General features: G+C 34.8%; 1 protein-coding gene across 2 annotated transcripts in view; it reads right to left on the bottom strand.

Annotated features, from left to right (window-relative positions):
* Positions 1-13,357, bottom strand: part of aspm (assembly factor for spindle microtubules) — a 34,571-nt gene that overhangs the window by 15,364 nt on the left and 5,850 nt on the right. Inside the window, exons 3-17 of one of the 2 annotated variants that reach the window (XM_062980768.1) lie at positions 12,076-13,189; positions 10,817-10,909; positions 9,783-9,929; positions 7,590-7,835; positions 6,884-6,951; positions 6,366-6,507; positions 6,155-6,285; positions 4,668-4,843; positions 4,438-4,583; positions 4,267-4,352; positions 2,917-3,129; positions 950-1,154; positions 710-855; positions 502-624; positions 267-401 (exon numbers count right to left, since the gene is read on the bottom strand). In XM_062980768.1, coding sequence (XP_062836838.1) covers positions 267-401; positions 502-624; positions 710-855; positions 950-1,154; positions 2,917-3,129; positions 4,267-4,352; positions 4,438-4,583; positions 4,668-4,843; positions 6,155-6,285; positions 6,366-6,507; positions 6,884-6,951; positions 7,590-7,835; positions 9,783-9,929; positions 10,817-10,909; positions 12,076-13,189 — 3,171 coding nt within the window. Of the gene's footprint in view, positions 1-266; positions 402-501; positions 625-709; positions 856-949; positions 1,155-2,916; positions 3,130-4,266; positions 4,353-4,437; positions 4,584-4,667; positions 4,844-6,154; positions 6,286-6,365; positions 6,508-6,883; positions 6,952-7,589; positions 7,836-9,782; positions 9,930-10,816; positions 10,910-12,075; positions 13,289-13,357 lie in introns of both variants that reach the window. The other variant, XM_062980767.1, reaches the window with a different exon arrangement.

Genomic DNA, 13,357 nt, shown 5'->3' on the forward strand with positions numbered 1-13,357 from the left:
CTGTTTTACTACGATCAGTTATTCCACATGTCTAACACAAGAAAATCATAAGAATTTAAGATCATGTACAGTACGGCAATCACTATTACAATGGTCTAGAAAGCAGGAATCCAATTTTTGTTAAAAAAATTAAATAAATAAGGAAGCTAGATCTCAAGCAATTAAAAAAATCTCTTGGAACAGCAATGCCAAATCTCTATGTATTTTCAGGTGGTTGGGAAATTCAAATACTTTGATACAGCAATTTCCTATGAAGCCAATCATACCTGGATAACCTCACGGACTGCTTTTTCAGTTTCCTCCTGTTTTGACTTTTTTAATTTCTGAAGTTCCATCTGAGCCAAACATCTCCTCCAGTATTTCTGAAGTACAACGGTTGCATTCAATGTCTGCTGCTTGATCTGACAAGAGAAAATATTTCACAATATTGAACACAAACATCCCTTTCATCTCCTATAGATTCAATTTCTGTTTCAATTGCCAACAAAATGCAAAGAATACCTGAGCAAGTTTTATTTTCCTTCGATATTTCCTCCAAGTAGACTGAATCAGCCGGGCTGCTCGAATCTCCTTCGAAAGTTCTAGAAGTCGTGAACACAGAAACGACAAATAAATGATGACTACCTAAAAGAGAAAACACAAGATATACAAACTAAGTAGGCACTTGCTTAGCAAAGCAATTTTGAATTTTAGGAACATAACTGATTACCTTTTCATCAGGAATTGTATTAGACATGTCTGAATGGTGAATCATTTCTGGGACGCCACCAAGATGAGAAACTGCAGCACTGATCAGTTGGAAGTTTCTCTTCTCATTGTCAAGTAGTTCTTTATAAGTCACTGAAGTACTGAGAGCTGTATGCAAAAAGAACCAAAACCACTGAAAGTTGTGAATCTGATACAAGTATCAAGTATCTTCTATTTGCTTATAGAATCTTAATGAACTCACTTTGGTCAAAATTTTCATTTAGTAGATTTAAAGAAGCATCAGACTCTGAGGATGAATTCAGTGCAATTGTACCATTTTTGGTGCATTCTACTGTTTGAGTAGTGCGCTGACATATAGATTCCAAAGGCACATGGCATGGATGATAATGATGAATCAGATAACATAGCACTCTTCCATCCGAGAAGGATACTGTGAAGTTTTCTACCTAATTTGAAAAAAATGAGTAAATCAGAACTGTCAATGGCAGCTGTAGTAGTGTTAAATTAAACAGAATAGAAGTGGTCTGAGTGGGCAAAGAGGGTAGTTAATGTCTCCTTACAACTTTCCTGCAGTTGTGAAGACTTTGCTGAAAAAGTCCAAACGGTTACCACTCCCACTTTCCTTTTGTATCGGATATTTCCGTATCGGAGGGGGTGTACCATTTTGTGTATTCTGAATTAACAAAACGGTATGAAAACACGAATTAAACGGATGAGACAGTAACCGGGCCCATGACTACTGGATAGTCTGTCCCTGCTAGACCTTTCAATGGCATCCAATACCACTACATGTGGTATTCTTCTGAACCACTGTTGAGAAAGGACTTGGAGGTGCTGTTTTACATGTCTCTTTTCTTTCTTGTAAGGGTAAACTCAGAACATCAATTTGGGGACTTTAGTTATTGTCCTGTGGGGTCCCTCGGGGTTATATTTTGCCCCCATGCTATTTAATATATACATCAAACTGCTGTGAGAGATTGTCCAGAATTCTGAAGTGTGGTGTCAACAAAATATCTGGTGAGGAAGTGGGAGTATTTTGACCTAATCTGGACCAATGTATGCCAAGATAAACATATTTTCAAGAGATAAAGCGAACAGGAAATGGCTTCAATTCACTTCCTCTTGCTTCTCCTGGTTCTGAAAGGGCCCTGAAATTTCCCAAAACATGGTGAAAATGTCCCTGGGCATTTGGGAGATGGGCATTTGGGAGATTTTTTTTTCCTTTTTTCTTTCTTTCAGAAATGAATACAGAAGGGGGTGCAGCTCCTCAAGGTGTTCTGAAGGGCTAATGTAACCCCAGTATCCTTCCGGAATTGTGCACCTCTATTCTATAATGAATACGGTATAAAATCCATTGTTGAGACAATATTTTAAACAGACGTAAACATTTTACAGGCATGAGAGGAGGTAAGATTACGAATTTCCATTTTACAAAACCTACCAAAATAATCTCTAAAAGCAAAACAAAATCAGAGAATGACAAGCATACCCTAATTATTTCCTTTAACCTTAGTTAACTGGAGTGAAAATAGGGGGATCAAAATAGCCACCCCGATGAAAACTATCATGGGAATAAAAGAAAATGTCATATACCAAATTGAACCATTTACCCAATTGGTTTACTATATTGTCTACACTGACTGGCAGAAAAATTAACCAAGTAAAGATAGCATGTATTCTGTTACATAACCTGCCAGCAAAATAGTTCTGATAGACCACTAAAACAAATCAGCGTGTATTGGGCTTCCATGAGGAAGTGTGTATTGGGATTCCAGGAGGCCTATCCAAACAATGTTATGTTTACTCATATTCTGCCATATCTTGCTTTACAGAATGCATTTTAAAAACATATCAAAAGCAGTTAGAAAGGAGAGCAACCAATAACTTTCTCACGTAACTTCAACATAAATAACTCGCAAAAAAGCAAACAGACAGGACAAACTGTAAGCAGTCTTTGTAACATCATAACATTACATACTATTTTAAGTATTTAAATTTTCACTTCATAGAAAAGTAAAATAACACATTAATAATTTTTAAAAGGCTTAAATATGCCTTTCCTGCAAGATCACCTGTTAATTAATGGGAGCTTCTATCAACTAATGAACTAAAATGTTGGCCAATCAAATAGTCCCAAATACACTTTTCAAACACAGAAAAAAACAGCAGCATTATTTTAGAAATTGTTTAAGATGGTAAATTCCTTACCTTGACATTATAAAAACAACAGACAGCATTCACCCAATCCATCAACAATTTTACATTTTCGCTACAGTTTTCAGAAGAATAAAAGTTACTTTCTTTTCTCATATCACTACAAATAGAAAACTCTCCAGGCACTGTCTTTATTTTTGAGATATACAAGTTCTTTAAGAAATGAATTTCTTCTTTTACTTGATCTTTGTCAAGAGAAATGTTCACCTGAGCAAGAACACAGACATATTTTAAAAACACTTGTCTTATGTAGGAAATTATTTTTTTATTATTTTTAGAAAGTAAAACTTACATATGTAATATTGTTTAATTAGATGACTTGCTAAGCATTGTAGCCCATAGTTCATCTTTCAAGGTCTTCACACCACCATATACTGTATTCCTACTATACCAGCCCCACTAAATCGACATAATCTAATAATTCAGTAGGTCTACTCTAGTTAGGATTAAAATTGAAAAAATGATATAAATTGCTACCACTACATAGTGCTAATATACAATTCTGTTATAATTTTACAACATTATATTCACTTCTATAACCAAAACAGAAAGGCCAATAAGACCTCTTTGGATAATTCTGTCTTACTATATTTTGTTTTATAAAAGCACACAATATTTTTTTCAAGTGGATAGCAGATCAAACAATTTATTATGTTGAAATGATAAGAATGTGTTGATAAATATTCATGTGTATTTTAAAGGCTCAGCTCATTCACATCTTTTCTAGAGATACAAGTTCTGCATATTATATTCTACAATTGCTAATTATAACTGCATAGCTGTTGTCTCTGTTATATGACATAAAGAGTTCCATGTACCAAGGTAAAACAGGATTGTATTAACTGACTTTGCTATACATTCATTGAGTGTATAGCCTCACTGACTTTTCATCCAATACAAAGCCATATTGTAATATACATTTTGATTTATTTTAATCGTTTTTTTACCATCCAACATTTAAAACTATAATTAGAATTAGGCCCCATCTACCCTGCCATATACAATTCAGATTATTTCCTTTGAACTGGAATATATGGCAGTGTAGACGCATATAATCCAGTTCTAAGAAGATACTCTGGGTTATCTGCTTTTATAATATGGATTATATGGCAATGTAGATCCAGCCTTAGAAGTAAAATTTCATTTCTTGTTTTTAACTATGTAATACATTTCTTTTGGTCTCCAGAGAAAGATGGGATATAAATATAATAACGTAATAAATATTTTATAATCATGTTAAAAACTATGCATTTTGAAGATGTTACTATTATAACATCCCAACACATATACTTAACATTCTTAATATATGTCATAAAGTTGTGTCCTAATATTTTCATTAAATACCTGAAAAGCAAATACTATTTTCCAGAGTAAAGCAAATGTTTTCTCTCTATGCCGACCCACGATATCCTTTGCATCAATTGTTACACCTATAAATTAATCAAAGAGAATAATCATTAGCAGCAGCCCAACACTTAAAAAAAACTGGTCATGAAATTACTTTTCAGTTCTTACCATATTCATCATTCAAATTAATCCCACGATCTTTTAATGCCTGAAGAACAAGGTTGACATTATAAAGTTTCTGAAGTCTGCTTATTGCAGGAATTCTTAATTTTTTGGAAAGACTCCAGTCTGATGACAGAAGTTCCAGTGCTCTCCTAAAATATAGGAAAATCCCAAGTTAAAAGTAATCACTTTCATCTATTCTAATCCTAAAAGAAGAAAATTCAGCCAAAACTTACACAAGACGAATGCCACACTGCAAATCCGTGGCAAGATTTGTTACAGCAAAGTCAAATTCATCCAGTGGAGTTTGTACATGGCTGACTGGTAAGTTCAGAAATCCCAGATGGCGAGAAAGGTCACCTTCTCCACTTAGAAAATCTCTGGAAAATGCAAGCAATATCTCTTTGCTAGCCTACAGAAAAAGAAATGAATCACTGTTCAAATGCAATAAAGCATTCTTTCAAAGGCAGGAGTTCTCAATCGTTGAATCCTTTTTGATGCAAGTTTTTCATGGAGCCCCAAGAAATGTTTCTATATTATATTATATCATATCATGCAAGAAAAGCACAATCAAAGAACCCCCACCCACCTTTTGTAATCATAGTAGTAGTAGTAGTAGTAGTAGTAATAATAATAATAATAATAATAATAATAATAATAATAATAATAATAGCAGAAATCCCAGAGGTCATCCAGTTCAACTCCCTTCTGCCATGCAGGAAAAGCACTCTCTGAGCAGTGGGAAGAAAATAGGGTTTTGGAAGCAAGCAAGGCAAAGGAAAAGGATTTTGTGGGCAGGGAAGGTGAGGAAAAAAGCTCTTTGGATATGAAGAAAAGAGGAGGAAAAGCTTGGAGGGGGAGGAGGAAAGCACAGAGCCTCTCAGTACGCTTTACCAAGCCTTAAGGGTTCTGCGGAGCCTTTGAGAACCCCCATTATAAGGAAACACTCCAAGCATTACTACAATGTACAGTAGAGTCTCACTTATCCAACATAAACGGGCCGGCAGAACGTTGGATAAGCGAATATGTTGGATAATAAGGAGGGATTAAGGAAAAGCTTATTAAACATCAAATTAGGTTATGATTTTACAAATTAAGCACCAAAACATCATGTTAGACAACAAATTTGACAGAAAAAGTAGTTCAATACGCAGTAACGCTATGTAGTAATTACTGTATTTACGAATTTAGTACCAAAATATCACAATATATAGAAAACATTGACTACAAAAATGCGTTGGATAATCCAGAACGTTGGATAAGCGAGACTCTACTGTAAATAAAAACTTTAACCTCCTCAGCTTATTTGTAACTCAATTACAGGTATAGGTAACAATAATAACATTTAATATTACCCATAATAGTTCTGGTTAAACTTCACAATTTACAACTGCCTATTCTTCAATTGATTAGCATGCAATAACTAACTTGTCATTATTACTTAAAATTCTTCTCCCAGTACAGCAAAAATGTAACCTGCATTTCCCCTCTCTGAAAATGTATATTCTATTCTATTTTAAGCAACATTCGCTGTCATTAATTGTAGCATACTCTATCAGATGCTTGCACAAAGATAAGTTTAATCCTCTAAAGCAAGGTTAAATAAGAAAGTGCCACAAAATGCCTTAATGCTTTTGTTATACAACATATTAGCTTGATTGCTCCCTAAATTATAATAATTATGGGCAAGTGTAACATAAACAAGACTTTAAAAAGGGAATACCTTGAATTCTGCATTTTTGCAGAAGAGGCAAGGGTCATGATCAATAATTCGAGACCTTTTGGCATGATCAAGAAAGCAAACAAGTAAAAGAATCTTTTTCAGAGTAAATCTGGACAATGCTTCTTCATGACCTATTAAGAGATACAATATTAGATTTTTTGCAAAGATACATGCTACAATAAATTATGTTAGAGGAAATAAAGGCAGTTACCATCTCTATAAAGGTGAGGCACAGTTGAGTGTCTGTATTCAGCGGCAATGTCTGGATTCCACAACAAGCGATTGAGTATAAACATTGCCAAACCCATTACATCACTGTTACTTTCCAAAGCAATCAGTTCACCATAAACAGTCTGTGAAAATGGGAGGAACAAAAACAATTACAAAAATACTAAGCAGCCAAAAGAATACAAGCAAAATCATATTGAAAAATAACAGCAACACAGCTATACTTTCATAAATAAAGGCAATGTGCTCCTGGGTTTTGCTTCCTTAACAAATTTGGTCCCAGAGACAGAAATATCATTGAAAGAATAGGGCTAAGTTCCCTCATCAGATAAACAGTCAGCTCTGTATTTTTAAGCAAACTGTAGTCAAAATTGACAATATGCACATGTGGAATGAAACTATTGGGTCAGGTAAACATTTGAACCTTTCAGAGACCACCTGAAAGTTTCCTTCCAGAATATATTGCTTGAAGAATATTTTAGCACTAAAAAGTATACTTACTTCCAGACCAATGCGCAGCCATAATGGGTTGTAGCATAAAAGCCAATTGAGGATTTTCTGTCGTTCTCCTACCATGAATACAGAAATAAGAACATGAGAAAATAGATAGGATAATACAAATTTACTGGTTTTTTAAAGTTATTACTGAGGATAAAAATAACGTGTTGTCAAAGGCTTTCATGGCCGGAATCACTGGGTTGCTGTGAGTTTTCCAGGCTGTATCAACATGTTCAAGAAGCATTCTCTCTTGACATTTCGCCCACATCTATGGCAGGCATCCTCCGAGGTTGTGATGTCTACTGGAAACTAAGCAAGAGAAGTTTCTATATCTATGGAATGTTCAGAATGAGAGAAAGAACTCATCTGCCTGAGGCAACATCTGCACTTGCCTCAGGAAAATAAGAGTTCTTTCTCCCACCTTGAATATTTCAGATATATAAATGCCACTTGCCCAGTTTTGAACAGATCTCACAACCTCTGAGAATGCCTGCCATAGTTGTGGGTGAAACGTTAGGAGAGAATGCTTCTGAAACATAGCCATACAGCCTGGAAAACTCAGAGCAACACAGATAAAAATAACGAACATCTACCCATTTTAAATACATGAAGATATAACCCACACCACATTATATACACAATATAACATTGCAGCTTAATTTTTTTCTAAACAGAAGTTACAAAATATGTAGCAGTATAGCATTCTCACCAATATCCTTCCACAGATGTTTGTCCTTTCGAACCAGCAAGCGTTTTGCTTCAATTTCAATTTCCAGTCTTTTTATTGCTTTAACCATCTCATCAGAAGAAAACAAGCAACAAGCTGACCTACGAAGTTTGTTTAATTTGCACCGCGCAGTATAGGCTCTTAAGGATGCTTCCTCTTTTGTTGGTGCTTTAGGAAGACTGGATTTATGATTACACTCTGTTCCCAATGTGAGAGATGCTGCATTGACTGATGGAGACAAAGCAATTGCATGTGTTTAAATAGTACATTTCATCACTTTAGTAAGTGTAGTTTGGTTCACTGTCTTGAGTTATCTGGAATGCTCTTTGTTAATAGCTTTCTGTAGAATTGTGCTTTTTAATTTGTTAGATTTGCCATCTGAGCGCTATGTGAACTGTAGCAATGTTACATCACAATATTTTAAAGGGTAAATTTATTTCAAGTGTACCTCATTCATGCCATTGAATATTTAAATCCACTCTGTATCATAAGACCTCATGATGACAAAGAAAGAAACATATAAATTACTGTATTTCTTCAATTCTAAGGAACTTTTTTCCTAAATAAACATCTCTAAAAATGAGGTGCTTCTTATAATTGATGGTGTCTTACAATTTAAGAAATATGGTAATGTAAACCATTTATAATCACATCCCTCTAGAGATTCAAGTCTTCAAACCCTAAAGGCTTTGGTTAAGTGTCATGTGTACATTTAGCACAGACCAAAATTCAAAGTTGATTTCAAATAGGGAGGACTATGCACATGTGGAGGGCCACTGTACACTTTTCTGCATCTCTACATCATGTATTGCTTCCATAGGTGGGGCAGAGGAGGGCCATTCAAGCAGATGTCAATGTTTGGGCATATAACATAAGTGAAGCAGGCCTTCAACTATTAAATGATACATTTATTATTATAATCTAGAGTAACAAAGGCTTAGCACAAACACAAGACACAACAGGTAGGCCATATTTAGAAACATACTTGCACAAGTTTTAGCTGGAGAAGGAGCAGTGTTACTACTATATTATGCCTTTAATGGTTTATTGCTTTGACATTTCATACCTTGACTTATAATAAACTGTTTGAAAAATGTAGTATAAATTAATAACCTTTATTTTACCTCTACTTTCAAATAATACTTTTATTGTACTCTCCTCTCCTCTACTACTTTAGAAAACATTTAAATTGAATGCAATGGTTGTCTGCTTACTACCTATGCTACTTTCCAGAATATATCTACAATCTACAATAATAAATAAACGTATGGACATGTCCCTTTAAAGCAGATTGAAATCTATTCTATGACTAGAGGTTCCCTCAATTTATCATCCAATTTCCCTTTCCATCCAATTGCTACTTCCAATAGTAACTACTCCGGAAATGTAATTATTGCTGATCTTGACCTTTTTTCTCTGCATATTATTTATACCATGGAATGTACAAATAATGTGTATTACCTGCTTTGTAGTTGCTTTATATATATATATATATATATATATATATATATATATATATATATATCAAACTGGAAAAACAACATACAGAATGTCCTAGAATCAGACTGCTATAAAAAAAAAACTGGCATGAGGCAGCAGATAACCATTTCACAAACAAATTTCAAATAAGTATCCCAGAAAATCATAATATATCAAGTGGCTAAATGCATATTGGAATAAGAAAAAAGTCTTCAGATGTAATTAGAATTTCATGAGGGAGAGGGCCAGGAAAATCCTCTTGATAGGCACTTCCAGGGAAGTAAGACATATAAAGGGAGCTTCCCAGCTTATTCATGAAAGGGAAAGTTTTGACTGGAAAGTTTCTAAATACAAGAATCAGAGTTGGAAGAGACAAGTGGCATACATTTGTCCAACCCCTTGTCATAAAGGAACACACAAATAAAGCATTCCCAACTGATGGCCATCCAGTCTCTGTTTAAAAACCTTAAGAGAAGGACACTCCACTCTGAGGCAGCTTATTCTACTGTTGAACACCTTTAATTATCAGGAAGTTCTTTCTAATGTTTAGGTAGCATCTTTTTTCCTGCAGTTTGAACTCATTGTTCCATGCCTTCGTTTATGGAGCAGCAGAAAACAACTTTGTCCCTTCAGAGCACTGCACACATAATGCCTGTAAACAAGTATAAACTTTCAGACTCTGTATAGTAATCTTACCTTGTGAAATGTCTGTTTTAACAGTAAAGTCATCAGGAGTAAGTATGAAATTCAGCCACCAAGTAAACCCTCGTTGCTGTTTCTCTTTCCAGCGTTCATCAAAAAACATGTTCTTCGCCACAAAAGGCATTGGGTGCCTAGGAGTATCTTTTAAAATAATTACAAGTACCATTAATTTTCTGTCTAAATCAAGCTCTCCCTTCTACAATGACATATCTTTAAACATCAGTTCAGAAAAAAAAATCATATTAGACACGTTCAAACTGAGGGACACTGATTGAGACAATCAAACAATTATATAGTTTTATATCTCAGGTAACAAAGTTGTTTGATTTATTGGGTCCTGTGCCTTCCCCTTCCCACTCCCAAATAACTGTCAACTCAGTTTTGTCCCTCATTGACTGTATCCTACTACAGTGATTATCAACCTATAATCCTTCAAATGTTCCAGAGGCCAGTGTACAGGAAATCTGGGAACAGAAGCACCAAACATTTGGAGGATCAAAGGTTGAGAACCTCTGTCAGAATCAGTTCAATATAGGAATTAGGAGTTTGAGAATTGATTAAATATATAACTGTTCTGAAATACTGTGCCAGTATTGTGAATGACTGGAGTGCAATTAGTCATCTAGCGTATTATGTACCTTCAAAGATATCTTATGAAACCTTTTGTTGTTGCTATTGTGTGGCTTCATGCCATTTCCAATTTAGGGCAACCCTTTCACGGGACGTTGTTGGACAGTTTTGTTCAGAGTGTGAGACTTATCCAAACTGTTTCATGTCTCAGTGGGGATTCAAACCCTGATCTTTAGAGTCACTAGTCCAACACTCAAATAACTACATCACACTGACTCTCAAAATATACATTTTGCCAACTGTGACATAGAATAAAAGCTTTTAAAAATACAATAGTATTTTGGAAAATAGCCACAAGAAAACCTTTCACTCAGAGAGAAACTAGTAAACATGTGGAGTTTTAATTTATTCAAATACATTATGTTTTCCTGTAAAATGCAATAATAATTCACTTTCACCTGTTTTTAAAGGTTTCACGAAGATCAGCTGAGATTGTGCAATAGGAACATTTCTAGTTCTTCTCGCAGTCCTGAATTTTTTAGATAAGGAATCTGAAAATTCAAAACATGAATACTGTTCAGAACGCTAGTTACAAAAAAGACCAAAATCAAAGAAATCACACAAGTAATTCATAATTCCCCTATCATCTTCCTCAAATAAAGGTTCCCACTTCCATGAGCACATAAATCCTCATTGCTTCCCTAGTCCATCCTACTGTTTCTCCTTCTCCACATGTCTATGGAAACTTTCTTTGAGCTGTTAACACAGAGCAGCTATTAAATGATTGTGCACATGACCTCTTGTTCCTATATGAAAACTCTGAGCTTTTCTCTTCACATATGAAATATTTTGATGACTACTGTAGCCAGTGAATATCTGTAGGTGCCACCTAGTTCTCTAAGATCCATCTTATGTTTTGGGTAGATTGAAAACTATACAATGTCTCTGAGAAAAGCTGATAAGAATATATTGTGCCGGTCAGAGAAGAAAAAAAAATCTTATTCCAATCATTTTGTACAATTTGTAACAGAATACTTGTGCTGGGGAGTGAAGGCAAAGATATCAACAGTATCAGTGAGATTTGTGACAACACATTCAGTTCTTTCTATTTTACTCTAGTTTTTCTTTGCTACAACTTCAAGAGAAATCATTTAATAGAAATAGTACAAGGCTACTGTGACAGGACTAAGCAATAGCACAAACATTTTTTTAAAAATCACCTAAGTTTGTTTATAACATTACTGTTACATGCTAAATGAAAGTTACTAATCATCCATAGTTTGGGGAAAATAATTTATTACTGTATATGTTGAGCATCACTTATCCAAAATTCTGAAATCCGTAATATTCCAAAATTCAAAAATGTCCACATGGATATCTTTGTTTTCTGAAGGTTCTATGTACATGACCTCTTTTGGGCACTTAAAAATTGCATATCTTCAAGCTATGTGTATAAGGTTTATTTAAAACATAAATGAATTTCATGATAAGACTTGGTTTCATCTCTAAGATATCTCATTACACAAACACATGTATTCCAGAATCTGAAAAAAAAATCTGAAATCCAAAATACTTCTGGTATCAAACATTTAGATAAAAGACATTCAACTTGCATACACACAAAACAATCCTGTTGGGTTCAGTACAATGACACCAACCCTAGGCAACATAATATGACAAAACACTTTCATGTATCAAAGAAACAAAGCTAACTTACCAGTTCTCTTCTTCCGTTGTTTCTCTCTGTTCACAGATTTGCAAACTAATGTTTGCAGCGGAGACTGGTTTTCATTTTCTACACAAGCCATCAGAACTCTTTTTCTTTTAGTTTTTTCCCCATATGCTTCATTTCCATTATTACTGTCTGTTAAATATTCTCCACTTTTCCTTTTATGGCCATGGGGCTCTATAACAGGAGGCCTTGGTAATATTTCCAGTTTAACATTTTCTGGAACAATATCCACTGATTTCTGTAGTGCACTAGAAAGACATCTTCTAGATTTTGGATTCAGTTGTGCCTCTGCTTCTTTTATCTTGGCCGGATCTGCCTTACATTTGGTAACAGTGCTAGAAAGTATTGGCTTTTTTTTTGGTCGTTCTTTCTGGAGACAGGAAGATTGATCTTTCCTCGTTTCCCTCAACCTGTTAGCAATTTTTTTATCCTGAAATGTGGCACACTTTCTGTCCTTTCTATCACCAAGTCCAGGAAAAAATACTGCTTGTGTCTTTCCCTTCTGTTTTGGAAAATCTGGACTTGACATACAAGACTTGACATCTGATGAAGGGGGCATAGATTTATGTACTTGCAGAAGTGGCTGAATAACGATTTGATTTTCTTTTAAAAACTGATCAGGTGAAAGAATTGTCCTCAAGCCCGGTTCTTCAGTAAGTTCATAGCTGTTGCTTACAAAGGAATCTGGGCTTAAAATCCTTCTGTGATTTAAAGGAACATAAAGTCTTTGTTCTGGAGTGCAAACTGGCTCTGCATTAGAATTTTGTTCTTCTACTGAGCTAATATTATGTGGACCTTTCCATTCAGTTTCAACAGCATAATCACGAAATGAGACAACAGTATGTGTTTCTTTAACATCCTTCAGTAATTTGTCACATGATGCTATACTAATATCAGAATGTGTAGCTGATCTTCTCATTGAGAAAGGAGCATAAGTGGCATGATGGTTTTCTTGCAGGACAGGATTAACTGGGGAAAGAGAGAGATTGTTTTCCAAAAGGATTAGGGAATCCCTATTAGGTGATATGTTGCCTTTGTTGACTTCGAAGTTCTCACAGGACTGAAGTGGGCTTCTCTCACCATCTCTTTTTTCAGGTATCTGAAATGTTTTATTAACATTTTTAATAATGGGTGGTCTTTTCCTACAACATGGCTGTTGTATTGGTGTTCCCTTTTTAATAGTATCCCACAGACTCTTCTGAAAATGATACAAACACAAATAATTATGAATACATGTATTGCAAACCTCAAACTGTCTCATCTTCTG

The sequence above is a fragment of the Anolis carolinensis genome, chromosome 4 (assembly GCF_035594765.1).
Source record: "Anolis carolinensis isolate JA03-04 chromosome 4, rAnoCar3.1.pri, whole genome shotgun sequence".
In the NCBI taxonomy this organism is placed as follows: Eukaryota; Metazoa; Chordata; class Lepidosauria; order Squamata; family Dactyloidae; genus Anolis; species Anolis carolinensis.